Genomic DNA, 13,149 nt, shown 5'->3' with positions numbered 1-13,149 from the left:
CAGAAAGAAGACCTACCTTGATTTTTCAGTTAAATGAGCCAAGAAATTCCTCTTTTTTTTTGCCCTGGCCAGTTTAGGTAGGATTCTGAGACTTATAACTGAGAGAGCTCTAATATAAATATCTAGGAGTCTTTCACTCACCGCCTGACTTGGCTCTGTAGAAATTGAAGCTGAAAGTCCTAGAAAGCTGGAACTCTTGCTGGCAATTACTGAGAACTGTCTTGACTGAAGGGAGAATACTTCTGTTCTTATTTCTCTGTCTCATCTCTGAATCTAATGTAGGTATGTCCTACAATGTCATTCTTTTTAAAAAGCAGAAAAACAGCGGTGATACTCACTGGTCCACTTCCTGCAGTGAGATTCTGCAGAGCTCCCAAAGATGCTTCTTGAGTGTAGTTTCGGACACTCTTGGCAATCAAGGACAAGTACATCCGTATCACGATGGAATGCCACAGCCATTCCACACCCTTTGGGTTGCTCTTTTCTTCTGGCATTGGCATGTCCTGATATTGCTAACCACATATACAAAGAAATCCAGAATTAATGCCTTCAAGTGACTTCTACAATTCCACACCCAAACTAAGGGACCAGAGATACCATCTAGTCTACAGAGACTGGTAATTTGCATAATAACAAGCCCCAGAAATGGAAAAACAAATGTGTATGATTTCCAACCAGTTAACTTTTAGCTCACAACGACTATTTCTCCTTAACAACACTCCGGAGGCTCCCCAACTTTACATGTCATAGTGAGAAAAACTCGAAAATTAAACATGAGCTGTACTAGAATAGTTTTCAGGCTGCTGTTAAGCTAAAAGCTAAGTTAGTCACAACCACTGTGAAGATAAGAAAAACAGGCCTCTTCCCTCAGTCTTGTGAAGTTGACTAGGATGACATCAGGGTTCTAAGTTTAGCAGTTGCTCTCCAAGTGTACCATGATAGTCTGAGGAATAGGGGGGGTTACATTCTTCCAGTTTTCATGAAATGCCAGTATAGACAGTATTTCTTCAGATGAATGTACTTTTAGGCCAAACACCAGGTTGCTTTTAATGTTAAATAATTTATACATCATTGGCTATGCTGTATTAAGCTCATTTTCTTTCTTTTTTTTTTTAAATACCTTTTTTTAAAAGATTTTATTTATTTATTCATGAGAGGCAGAGAGAGAGAGAGAGAGAGAGAAAGACACTGGCAGAGGGAGAAGCAGGCCCGATGTGGGACTCGATCCCAGGTCCCCAGGATCACACCCTGGGCTGAAGGCGGCGCTAAACCGCTGGGCCATGGGGGCTGCCCTAAGCTCATTTCCTAACTTATTAAGCATACAGCAGTATGATATAGTGGCTAACAATGCAAATCTGGAGCCAGACTGCCTGGGATTGAATTCCATCCCCTCGACTAATTTTTTGGATTTTTCTGGGAAAATTAACTAACCTTTCTGTACTTCTGCTTCCTTGTCAATAAATGAGGATATTAATAATACACACCTCATACAGTTGATGTAAAGATTAAAACAACTTTAAATTGTACTTGACATTTACTAAGTACTCAGAAATACACACATATACACTTTTTCTTCCAAAGTCCTCCCAATAGGGATCCCTGGGTGGCGCAGCGGTTTGGTGCCTGTCTTTGGCCCAGGGCGCGATCCTGGAGACCTGGGATCGAATCCCATGTCTGGCTCCCAGTGCATGGAGCCTGCTTCTCCCTCTGCCTATGTCTCTGCCTCTCTCTCTCTCTCTGTGTGACTATCATAAGTAAATAAAAAAAAAAAAAAATTAAAAAAAAAAAAGAAAAAGAAACAAAGTCCTCCCAATATACCTCTTTTATTTTCCTACTTCGACTGCCAAAACACCCAATACTTTTGTTGTTGTCAGTCTGGATAGTCCGGTTTTGAATATAGATACTCTGGGAGTATCTATCTGGGAGCTCTGCCTCCAGCTGGTAGGAGAGGTTATGAAGAATGCACACACAGTTTTCTGTGGCCTGAGAAAACAGGACATGAATATTAGTCACATACATATAGACATCTCTTTGTAGGTATGCTATCCACAGGATTTACTACCTTCAAACCTTACAGTTTACTGGATGCAGTAGGATGTACTTGGACTGTGTCCGGGGGAGTGGAATAAGTATGGCTAGATCATGAATGGTCAGGAGTGCACTGCTAAGTAGAGGCTGAATTTCTTAAACCACTAGAGAGCCTTTCTAATTTACTTTTGAGAGTGTGTTCAGATAATTCTGTATTTTAAGATACATAATTTAGTAGCCACAAGGAACTGGGAAACAATTGTTTGTAGGACTGGTTAGGAGGCTATTGAAAGAAAGGCTATATGAAAGATGCATCAGTAGCAGCATGAGGGAGGAGTGGACCAAATAGGGAGCATTTTGAGGTGGAATGCACATGGTTTGCTGCCTGATGGATACAGGATGTGAGGGAAGGAAGGCAGTCAGAGATTACTCAGATTTCTGCTTTCATTTGATGGGTGATGATAATTATTAAGAAAGACTATTCAGAGAAGGAGCAAGTTTGGGAACAAGGGAAGAGATGACTTTAAGTTCATTATTGCACATAGAGTGCTTGAGCTCCTTTCAAATATCTACATAGAGTTGTTAAATAGGTAGTTATAAATTTGGGTCTGGAAAGTAGATAGAAAAATGGGGCTAGGTAGATTTTAATATTTCTAAGCATGGATGGGAAATCTTAAGCTTAGCAAATGAGTTAATGAATAAAACCCAAATAGCTACTTCCAGAATACTCTGCAGTGTCTTAGTAAGACAAAGTAAGTAACTAAAGTGAGAGATATTTAACACATGAATCACCTTGTCATCTGGCTGGTAGTCTGCAATGGTTCCTCTGACATAATGGACCAGTGAGTCGATCAGTCCATCACACCTTCTCATCACTTTCCTCCCGTCAGGGCCCGCCGAACTCATGTTTCTATCAGGAAAAACAAACAAACATAAGACTTGAGCTCTGTTATCCAATAGGCCTTTGTTTCAAAGCTTTATTTGATTGATGCTTCTTCCAAGTGTTTGGAAAACTGACAAATCTATAAAAGCGTGGCAGACATGTCCTGGGGTCAATTCATTATCAATTGTCCAGTGGTCATCAAATCTGGACACAAACTCTAACTACATTCATATAATATGTCACCATGTCAATAACGGCTTTCTGTCTACCTCACTCCAAGCACCAAGCCCACAGCGTCACTTACTTAATTCACAATCTATTTTTGAGAGGGTAGAGATGAAGCAAACACCTTGCAACTAAAAGAACAAATGGCATAGTCGACATAACAGGATACTATATGTCTAAGTCCCAATCTGTTCTGTATCTTAACTCTAAGTAACTTAAAGTGACTTAAATTCTCTGGACCTCAGTTCCCTCATTTGTGAAGACATGATGTTGGACTCTATTATTTTGGGGTTTTGTAGCTTTCAGTGTTAAACAATTATTGACAAATGTCAAACCAGATGTTCTAAAATGTGATGATTCTATAATTAAAATGGCAGAGAGATGTGACAAAAATGTGAAGTTCTACAGTGTGTAAGACCTAGGTCAAAAGCATGACCTATAAATATCTTTGCACTTAGTCTATTTCTAATTTTGTGAGGCCATGACACCTTTCTATAAACAGTGACTATATCTACAAGTAGAGGTTGCTTCCTTATAGAGAACTGAAACTTATCAAATACAGCAAAGTAATTTATTTTGGGATCAAATTTCAAATTCAGATCATGGTTATATTCTAGCATTACTATTATTACCATGTTCCTTTGGATTAAGATTTTGTCAGCATTAACATTAAAAATTTTTTCCCCCAAAATGTTAATACCTCTGTTAACAAAAATGGTAAAAGAACAGCACCTTCAGATTTTTAGAATTTTGAGAACCACCCTTACTTATTCCCTTCTGTTAACTTTAATTGCAAAGAACTATAAAATTTATCAGACCAGTTTTTTTCTTTTTTCTGATAGGTAGAGTATCCGATGTATACTCAAAGGTTTTTGTTTATACTGTCTTTCATCCTGAACATCAAAAGAACTACAATTCTGAGAACTTTTTGGGTCTTATTTTATTCATCTTTAAAATATATATTGCATTAAGTGATTCCAAAAAGGCTTTCTGCCCCCAAATACTGATTTCAATACATACTATCAAAGAACAAATGTACCCAGTATGGTATCAGGAATTAAAAGAACAAAAACAGAACACACAGCATTGTACCCTGCTCCCATGAAAATCACATCTACAGGATGAAATTGATGACACAAGACTCTTTTTAACCCATAGAAATGCAATTTCATGATTCAGTTTAACAGTTGAGAGGAGACTAATATATATAAAACTAAGGATATACTTAAAATTTAATGGTTGTTCGATTGATACAATGAATTTTCAATTTTAACAAAGTCCTTTCTGTGATTTCGGTTTGATACAATGAATTTTCAATTTTAACAAAATCCTTTCTGTGATTTTGGTTTTCATTGAAGTATTCCAATTAATATTTACCTCCTGTTTAATTTTTACTGTACCTGAAAACTGACACTTCGTCCATTAAAAAAAGATAATGTTTTATAAATTATAAATTGAACCATTTTCACTATAGTTTTTTTCTCCAGAAATGATCATTTGAACCAAGATCCTGTATCTATTCTCTGAAGAATCCTGATAGAAACTGAAAAAGTGTCTTTTCCAGTCATCTTATTTTACACATGGAGAAACTGAGGTCCAAAGAGTTTAAGTTACATTTCCTGGTGACAGCACATGAGTGGTAAGGTCAGAATAGGAGAGCTATTCTTTATTCTGTTCTCAGGGGCGGCTCCAGAAGAGAGCACATCTCATCAATATTCGTTCACTCTGCCATTTGCTTAGCAAATACCATATGTCCCCCAACTCCAAGACAACGTTATCACTTTTTAAAGCTTTCCCTTGACCTTTTCAACCTCTGGCTTGGAGAAATGGCAGTAGTTTAAAATTGCTTTGACAAATCAAAAGGTTTTTCACTAGCTATCCCACTACATACCTTGCAGATGGATGACCTAGCTTTGTTAAACTTCAGGGTGTTTATTTTGGGTGAGAATGGTAATTCACTTTGGCAGTACCGCCAGTTCACACGCAATGACTCTTGTCTTGTAGTTTGGTATTATCCAGACTCTACTTGCTTGAAATGGGACTTATCAGGGTTTTCTGGCAGTTGATACCTTTGTTGACAGAAAGTGTAACCCCACTGCTTCAGTATTTGCTCCTGCATATCAAAAATAGTTCCTATCTTACTCAACTACCCAGAAATATGAACGATAAGGGTGGATTATTTTATAGTGCTATATCCATGAATAGAAGTCACTAGTCAGAAAGGAATTTGTTATTGTACCACTCTGAAAATAAGCAGTAATTATTAAAGTGATATATTTATCTTAAAGTACTAAAATATTTTTCTCAACAGCCAATACTTAAGTTTGTGGGAATCAGAGAATTACCAAGGCTTATCTTAGGCAGAATGGAAGCTTTTACAATGTATCTCCCGAATCCCACAAAGTATTTATTTATAACTATTTCCTATATGTAGCCCAAAAGAGGTTTCATATGAAAAATACCCCAAAGTTATGAATGAAGCAATATTAAATATCAGTATATTGAAAGAGAATGAGCATACAAATACACTACTCAATAAAAATTGATTAATCGAGTTACCAATGACTTTATTAGAAATGTTTACCTTAGTATCTATGATTTTAACTCAATTAAATGATGGGTTTACTTTCCCTGGTATAACCTAGCCAAAGTCTGAGTAAATATGTGGGCAACTTCCAGGAAACTATATGCTCTTGTACACTGAACTTTAAATACCAAGTCCTTGGACTGGGCATTAGAGGTTGGTGGCCAGGGTCTCAGAAGAAGGGAGAAGTGGGGACTATAAACTCTTCTCACAAACACAAGGTTGTTTTGGAGCTCTTCTCTTTCACTGGGCCAGAATGGGAGGACACCAGTTTGATTGGTTACTTGTGCTTGATATTAAGAACAATTTTTCTGGCAATATGACTTGTAAAGGGTGGAAAAAATGGAATCTGAACCTCTGTCTCTGAACAAAACTTTACATATTTAGGAAGATTCAGGTGTTTTATCTAAAAGCAAATCGATGATTCATGACTCTCTAGGACCACTTATCTCATACATTCCTGAGTATTATAATGAAAAGGAGAAAAGAAATCTAAACATCCAGGACCTTGCTAGAATTAAAAAAAGAATGGTATGTCTTTGTTAAGATTGATGACAGGGTGACTAAATCTTAAATTCATATGGCAAACCAAAGAAGAATGGACAATGTCAAATGATAAGAAGAACTGCAATGTAGTGTGTGTGATGGATGTGATAGTAGGCACTTTACAAATACTGCTATCTGTAATTGTCACAATATTCTTTAAATTATGGCATGACAAAATCTCACTTGGAATCCTGACCTGTGACTCTTGTTTAAAATCATAATTACCTCTTTCTAATAGGGCTTTTATTGGCCCTTCCATAAAAAGTTATCTGTGAGTGGCTACCTGCAGATATGCTGTTATAGCTAGTTTGCCAGCACTGAAAGAAGGTTTGTTACAACACAGAATGTCCAAAGCTTGGTGTGTGGTGTACGGACAACTAGCTTGGGGAAATGAACACTGTGTGTTAACTATACTGGAATTAAAATTTTTAAAAAAAATTTTAAAAATAAAAGCCTATAATTACTTATCAGATAGGAGAATGGTAGACAACACAATAATATGGTCATGTGAATTTTTCAAGATACTTAGAATTACCAAAAAGTAATTCTAAGAGGCAGAAATTTTTTTAAATGGGGTGATATCTACTGATAATAGGTGTAGTCTCCTACTAACACACAATTTTTATGTGTCTCATAGGCACATAAACATCTATGGGACCAGCCTTCAAGGTCTAACTAGCCTACTGAGAGTGATAACATGAATGGTTTTATAAATATTGTAGGTACATCTTCACATTCACTAACAATTATAGGATTTCTAATATCGTGTATCATAAACTGTGCAATAAGGCTCCAGTCCACTAAGCGCTTGGTCAGAGTCCATTCTAAGACCCAACAGGCACTTGATAAGAGATTGGTAGATAAGGAGGCGTCCTTCTTCCTCTTGTTATTTGAGATTTAGGTCTGGGCTTTTGTTTATCTCTCAGCTGATATATATCAAACAGTTGGGCCTTGTCTGTGATTAACCCAGAGAAAGCAGCAGAGGCAGCTTGTTATTGCACAGAACAAAAGGGGAGCCTCATCTGAACTGGCAGAGGGACAAAAACTCTTTGCCAAGAAAAGGACTTGTCTGTTACCCTAAAGTCAACGTCAACATCAGTTCCTGAAGGTATCTGCAAACATCAGCCAATGTTAACTGTTTGGTCTGCAAACAGAAGCATCATTGGGAGGTAGAACAAAGCTCTCCCATCCACACGTCTTGTTCCTTCCAGGACAAGGAACATTAACCAAACCAAGATATGTCAGCATCTATTACACATCAAGGAAGCAGAGGCAGAGGAGGAGAAAATCTAGCCTTAAAAATCCTTTAGTTTTGCTTTCTTATATTTTTTGGGTCCTCCAAAAGTATTCTGAATAATCAATGTAGCCAGTAATCATCTGGTTGATAGGTAACAGTTATTTCCATCAGATTTAGCTGGGTAGAATGCCAAATTCCTTTTCAAATCAATTATAAACAGCAAACTAATTTTTAAAATATGCCTAGGCGGGGCACCTGGGTGGGTTAGTCGGTTAAGCATCTGCCTTGGGCTCAGGTCATGATCCCAGGGTCCTGAGATCGAGCCCCACATTTGGGCTCCCTGCTCAGTAGGGACTCTGCCTCTCCCTCTGCCCCTTACTCTGCTTGTGCGCACGCGCGCTCTCTCTCATAAATACATACATACATAAAATCTTTTTAAAAAATGCTCAAGAGCCACTGGAACTTCAGTAGACTTTCTTGATACCTAAAGGTGTCGGACCAGGACTGATGAAGATCTCAAGACTTGGAGTAAAATCATATGATGCTCAGATAGTCTCCACCTCCAAGACAGGCATAGATTTTAACTACAGGATAGCAACAAAGTTATCGACTACTTTATCCAAATATACCAACCTGGGCAGCCCAGGTGGCTCAGTAGTTTAGCGCTGCCTTCAGCCCAGGGCGTTTTCCTGGAGACCAGGATGGAGTCCCATGTCAGGCTCACTGCATGGAATGGAGCCTGCTTCTCCTTCTGCCTGTGTCTGTGCCTCTCTCTCTCTCTCTCTCTGTCTCTCATGAATAAATAAATAAATAAAATCTTAAAAAAAAAAAACCCAAATATATCAACCTGCTCATTTTTTATAATAATAAATTACAAAATTTTTAATAGCAGTTCTGACTATGATAGTCAAGTTTTTTAGAAAAGACTTTCAATGACATAAGATATAATTAGTAAGAAACTACTTCCAATTTAAGCTATACACAGAGTATTTTTTAAACATGAGGATGCTAAGAGAGTAAATAAAAGGTCTCACACAAGAAAAATCATCTTTGTTAACTATGTAAGGTGACAGATGTGAACTAGACTTACTGTGGTTATCATTTCACAATGTATACAAATACCAAATCATTATGTTGTAACGAAACTAATGTGTCAATTATACCTCAAAAAAACAAGGAAACAAACATAAAGGATGCTTTAAAAAAATCCCTGAGAACAACATTCTTGGGAATTGTTGTTGTTCGGGACTCAAGTCATACACTGATATAGAAAGGCAAGCAAATATAATTCTTTTTTTTTTGTTTGTTTTTGTTTTTTTTTTTTTTTAATTTTTATTTATTTATGATAGTCACAGAGAGAGAGAGAGAGGCAGAGACATAGGCAGAGGGAGAAGCAGGCTCCATGCACCGGGATCCCAACGTGGGATTTGATCCCGGGTCTCCAGGATCGCGCCCTGGGCCAAAGGCAGGTGCCAAACCGCTGCACCACCCAGGGATCCCCTTCTTTTTTTTTTTTATAATTCCTTTTGATATAATAAAAATTATTCTTCTGTTTCCTTCATTGATTTTTCTTCCTCCATATTAGTCCTTTTCATGTATCCTTAATAATTATCCCAGGGCTGAGACCAAAGCAGGTAGTCCGTATTTACGAGTTGATTGATAAGAATAAAGAGCTTCCCTGGCAAAGAGGTCTGTCATTATAATCATTGAGAAGTACAACTCTTAATCTGGGCCTATCTGCTAAAGGCACGAATAGGACAGCAGAAAATTTAGTCTGAAGAACTGAGACCTTTGCAATGGTTGTAGAATTGGACAATTCTAATGCAACCTAGTCACTTAAGAATACTGGGTTCAGGGATATCAGAGAGGGGTGACCAGATAAGCATAGCCATATTTGTGTGGTTTGATGTTTGATTTATTTGTTTTACTAACTTAATTACTATTGAGAGATTTCAAACTGATCATTTAAAACCCCTGAGATTTAGCTTATTAAACCAATCACTTTTTAAAACCAAGATTTTATATATCTATTTAAATACCATTTACATCTTTTAAATTTACTTGAGAAGTTTACAAAATAATTAATTAAACTAGACATTTGTCTGTATATTATTGGGGAGCAAGAGTTCCTGTCCCCTCTGAGGTCCTTCTAGCTGGACTAAAAATCAAATTGACATGAGACAGAGGAAGAGGGGAAAATCAAATAGCATATGTACAGAGAGTTCAAACAGTCATGGAAATTCTAAAGACAGGCAAAATGAAGTATATATGTTATTCTAAACTAAGGATAAAAAAAAAATAAAAATAAACTAAGGATAAAGGGGCAAGGGTCTGGGACTTCAGAAGAAAGGAATGTAATTCACAGGGTGAAAAAAGAATAGATGTTTGGTAATGAGATATCTGTCCTGCCATATAGATGGGACACTCAGATAAAATTTATCTCTGCTAATAATCCTTACTCTGCGAAAGACTCCCAATTTAGAGTTTTTTATGTAGTTAATGCAGAGGCAAAAGTTTCTCCTGAGCCCACAGGGTCTTGATTGCCTTTAGCTCAAAATAATCTTCATGTCAAAGTATCGAGTCCCACATCAGGCTCCCTGCATGGAGCCTGCTTCTCCCCCTGCCTATGTCTCTGCCTTCTCTCTCTCTGTGTGTGTCTCATGAATAAATAAATAAAATCTTAAAAAAAAAAAAGTCACCCATCTTAGAATGGCCTATCCTTGGCCTCCACAATATCTAAAATATACAACATATAAAATACAATTATGACTGATAGTATAACATTGCTAGAAATATTGCCAATTCCATTATTTATGGTGTAGGGGAGTCATTTTTTGCCACTTTGACATATTATTTTAAGCTGGTTGTTTTAAAACAACAGCAAACACAGGAGAAGTTCTGCAAACCTAGTGAAAGTTACTTTTTTGGAAGAGACATTTACATTTGTAAGAGAAATCTCCATTTGTAAGGGTGTCTCTCTGCTATATCACAAAGAAGGGGGAACATTCTAAATCTCTAGAAATGTATCAAAGGAGAAAGCATGGATTTAAAATGGTATAAGGGCCTTATTCTTGTTTACTGTGCTTTGCCTGGTAACCTCCCTTAACTGACTCCTTACCCCCAACATCTTTGTCTTTAGCTGATGGTGATATTTAAGGTGATGGTTTTAGCCATTTTGGGAAATTACTCAGTTTTCCTGGCTTCTCCCATGTATATAGGAAGTATACATATTATTAAGCTGCTGTTAGAGTTTCTCCTGCTAATCTGTCTCAAGTCAATTTGATTATTAGAACAGCCAGAAGAACACTGAAGGGTAGAGAAAAAATGTTCTTCTCTAACAACAGACTTCATATTGCTTATGTTTACACATCAAAGGAAGAACTTTTTTTTATACCAGACAAGACAGAAGTATTTGGATATATTAAAATTTTACATGGAGACAGTTTTTTTCCAGAGAGTGGGTATATTGATATTCAAGACCCCTCTCCCACCCCATGACATTACTTTTAACCCTAAGGCTAATTAGGAACAAGACTGATAGATAGTTACAGCTTTTCTTTCTAAAGGTATTTTGCTTCCTCTGACCACTCAAATCAACTCCAGTTAGATTTATAGTGCTAAATGACAATGGAAGTTTCTTTTAAGACAGTTATACATTTTAGTACATATGCATTCATCAAAACACATTTACCGGGCAGCCCCGGTGGCGCAGCGGTTTAGCGCCGCCTGCAGCCTGAGGTGTGATCCTGAAGACCAGGGATCAAGTCCCACGTCAGGCTTCCTGTATAGAGCCTGCTTCTCCCTCTGCCTGTCTCTGCCTCTCTCTCTCTCTCTCTCTCTGTGTGTCTCTATGAATAAACAAAAATCTTAAAACAAAACAAAACAAAACACATTTACTACACCATGATGTAGGGAAAACTGACATTTAAGTAACTTGCAAGAGAAATGTATTACCAATTGCTTTTCTTCTTTAACTGGTATCTATAGGCACAAAATACAAGAAAAAGAAAAATCATCCTAAACAAAATGGCAAAATTCTAGGGTGGCCTTTGATTATGGCAGTAAGATGAAGGTGCCAATTTTATATGCCTTTCTCATTATGACAATACTGAAAAATGATACAGATGAATCAGTAATAGAATGAAGAGCTGAAGATAGTAACATTCAAATACCTACTTATCCTTTAACAGCTTCTTAAATGTGATTCTCCAATTAATTTTTCCCAACCCTCAGGCAACAACAGTTAGGCAAATGAATGCCTCCAGAAGAGTCTTTCATACCTATTACACTTCTTATCAAATGGATTGTGATTTTCTCTTCAGGTCCCTGTCTCTCCCACTAAACCTTGAGTTCCTCCAGGGCAAAGGTAGGTAGGTCAGAGTTCCCTTTGAAATTTCAGAAATTTAAACAGTGCTTTGATTATACCAGGTATTCAAGAAACAAATACAGCGTTAGATAAGAGGAGGAGGAAAGACAGACCAAGTGGTAAAATACCAAGAAAACTGGACCAGTTTCTTTTCTCAAATTTCTGATAACGGTCTGTAATTGTGGGAGAGTCACTGTCACTTAATTTCTTCAAGAACGAAGGAGACTGCTAATAGAGGCTGTGGAGATATGTTTGTGTTTAGCCTGAAGTGTCTTCCAGAACTTTGAATCTTCCTGCTTTTGGAACAAGTATATTTTCTCCATTCTTTACTGACAGCTTCAACCAATCCCCATGGCATTACACCTGTCCACCCACCTAAGTTCAATCAGAACTCTAAAGGCCCTCTAATTTCTGACCTCTAAGTTGTTTCCACCCCTTCTACTTTAAGAGAAACAAAGACCCAGGGAAGACAAGGAAAGACAGGAAAGAAGGAAGGAAGGAAAGAAAGAAGAGAAAGAAGCCATGAGAACAACATGGAGGAATGGAGAAATAATGATAAATCTTTGGTAGAAATTTCAAACTTCCTCCTGATAATGATCCTTAGTTTTATTTGTCACAATCAAAGGTTTTCCAAAAGTGTGCCAATCAGTGAGGGGGAACATACTGATTTGACAGCCATGTCACATCAATTCCTAAGAAGTTACCCATACTAAATAGAAAAGCAAGGGCTCACCACAATGAGTGTGCACGTAGGAGGGGTGTTAAATCAAAGGTGGCAGCTAATGCTTTTTGGTAATTTACAATTCTATGATTGTCACATAAGTCTGGTAGAATCTGAAAATATCTGAAAGAGCATTCTACTGACTGCAATAAATTATCAAATATCAAATACTGTTACACTTTTCACCCTAAGTAAATGAAAACAATTTGAAAAAAAAGGGGGGGGGCATTTTAGCATGTTTTCTTCGTTCCAAAAAAGGGAAAATGCTGAGGTTTTGTAATACCTTCCAAGAAAACAAAGGAATTGTTTCTTCTTTGAGAAGGGTTGTGTATTAAAAAAATAGGCTTATACCCTAATTATCCACTTTTTGATGTTAATTAACTAATAGAAATTCAGTGCCAGTGGTGTGCTAGTACACGTTTATTTAACAATCAGCTTTCAGGATGCCCGGGTGGCTCAGTGGTTGAGTGTGTCTGCCTTTGTCTCAGGTCGTGATTCTGGGGTCCTAGAATTGAGTCCTGCATTGGGCCCCCTGCAGGGAGCCTGATTCTCCCTCTGC

The 13,149-nt window shown here is 37.4% G+C and overlaps 1 protein-coding gene across 3 annotated transcripts in view; it reads right to left on the bottom strand.

Moving 5' to 3' along the window:
- The window catches only part of PKP2 (plakophilin 2), an 87,903-nt gene that overhangs the window by 18,850 nt on the left and 55,904 nt on the right, over positions 1–13,149 (bottom strand). For all 3 annotated transcript variants that reach the window (XM_072798394.1, XM_072798396.1, XM_072798395.1), the window contains exons 7-9: positions 2,821–2,938; positions 1,819–1,983; positions 339–512 (exon numbers count right to left, since the gene is read on the bottom strand). In XM_072798394.1, the coding sequence (XP_072654495.1) occupies positions 339–512; positions 1,819–1,983; positions 2,821–2,938 (457 nt within the window). The remainder of the gene's footprint in view (positions 1–338; positions 513–1,818; positions 1,984–2,820; positions 2,939–13,149) is intronic.

The sequence above is a fragment of the Canis lupus genome, chromosome 25, assembly GCF_048164855.1.
Source record: "Canis lupus baileyi chromosome 25, mCanLup2.hap1, whole genome shotgun sequence".
Taxonomy (NCBI): Eukaryota; Metazoa; Chordata; class Mammalia; order Carnivora; family Canidae; genus Canis; species Canis lupus.
This window is presented reverse-complemented; position numbering and strand designations above follow the sequence as displayed.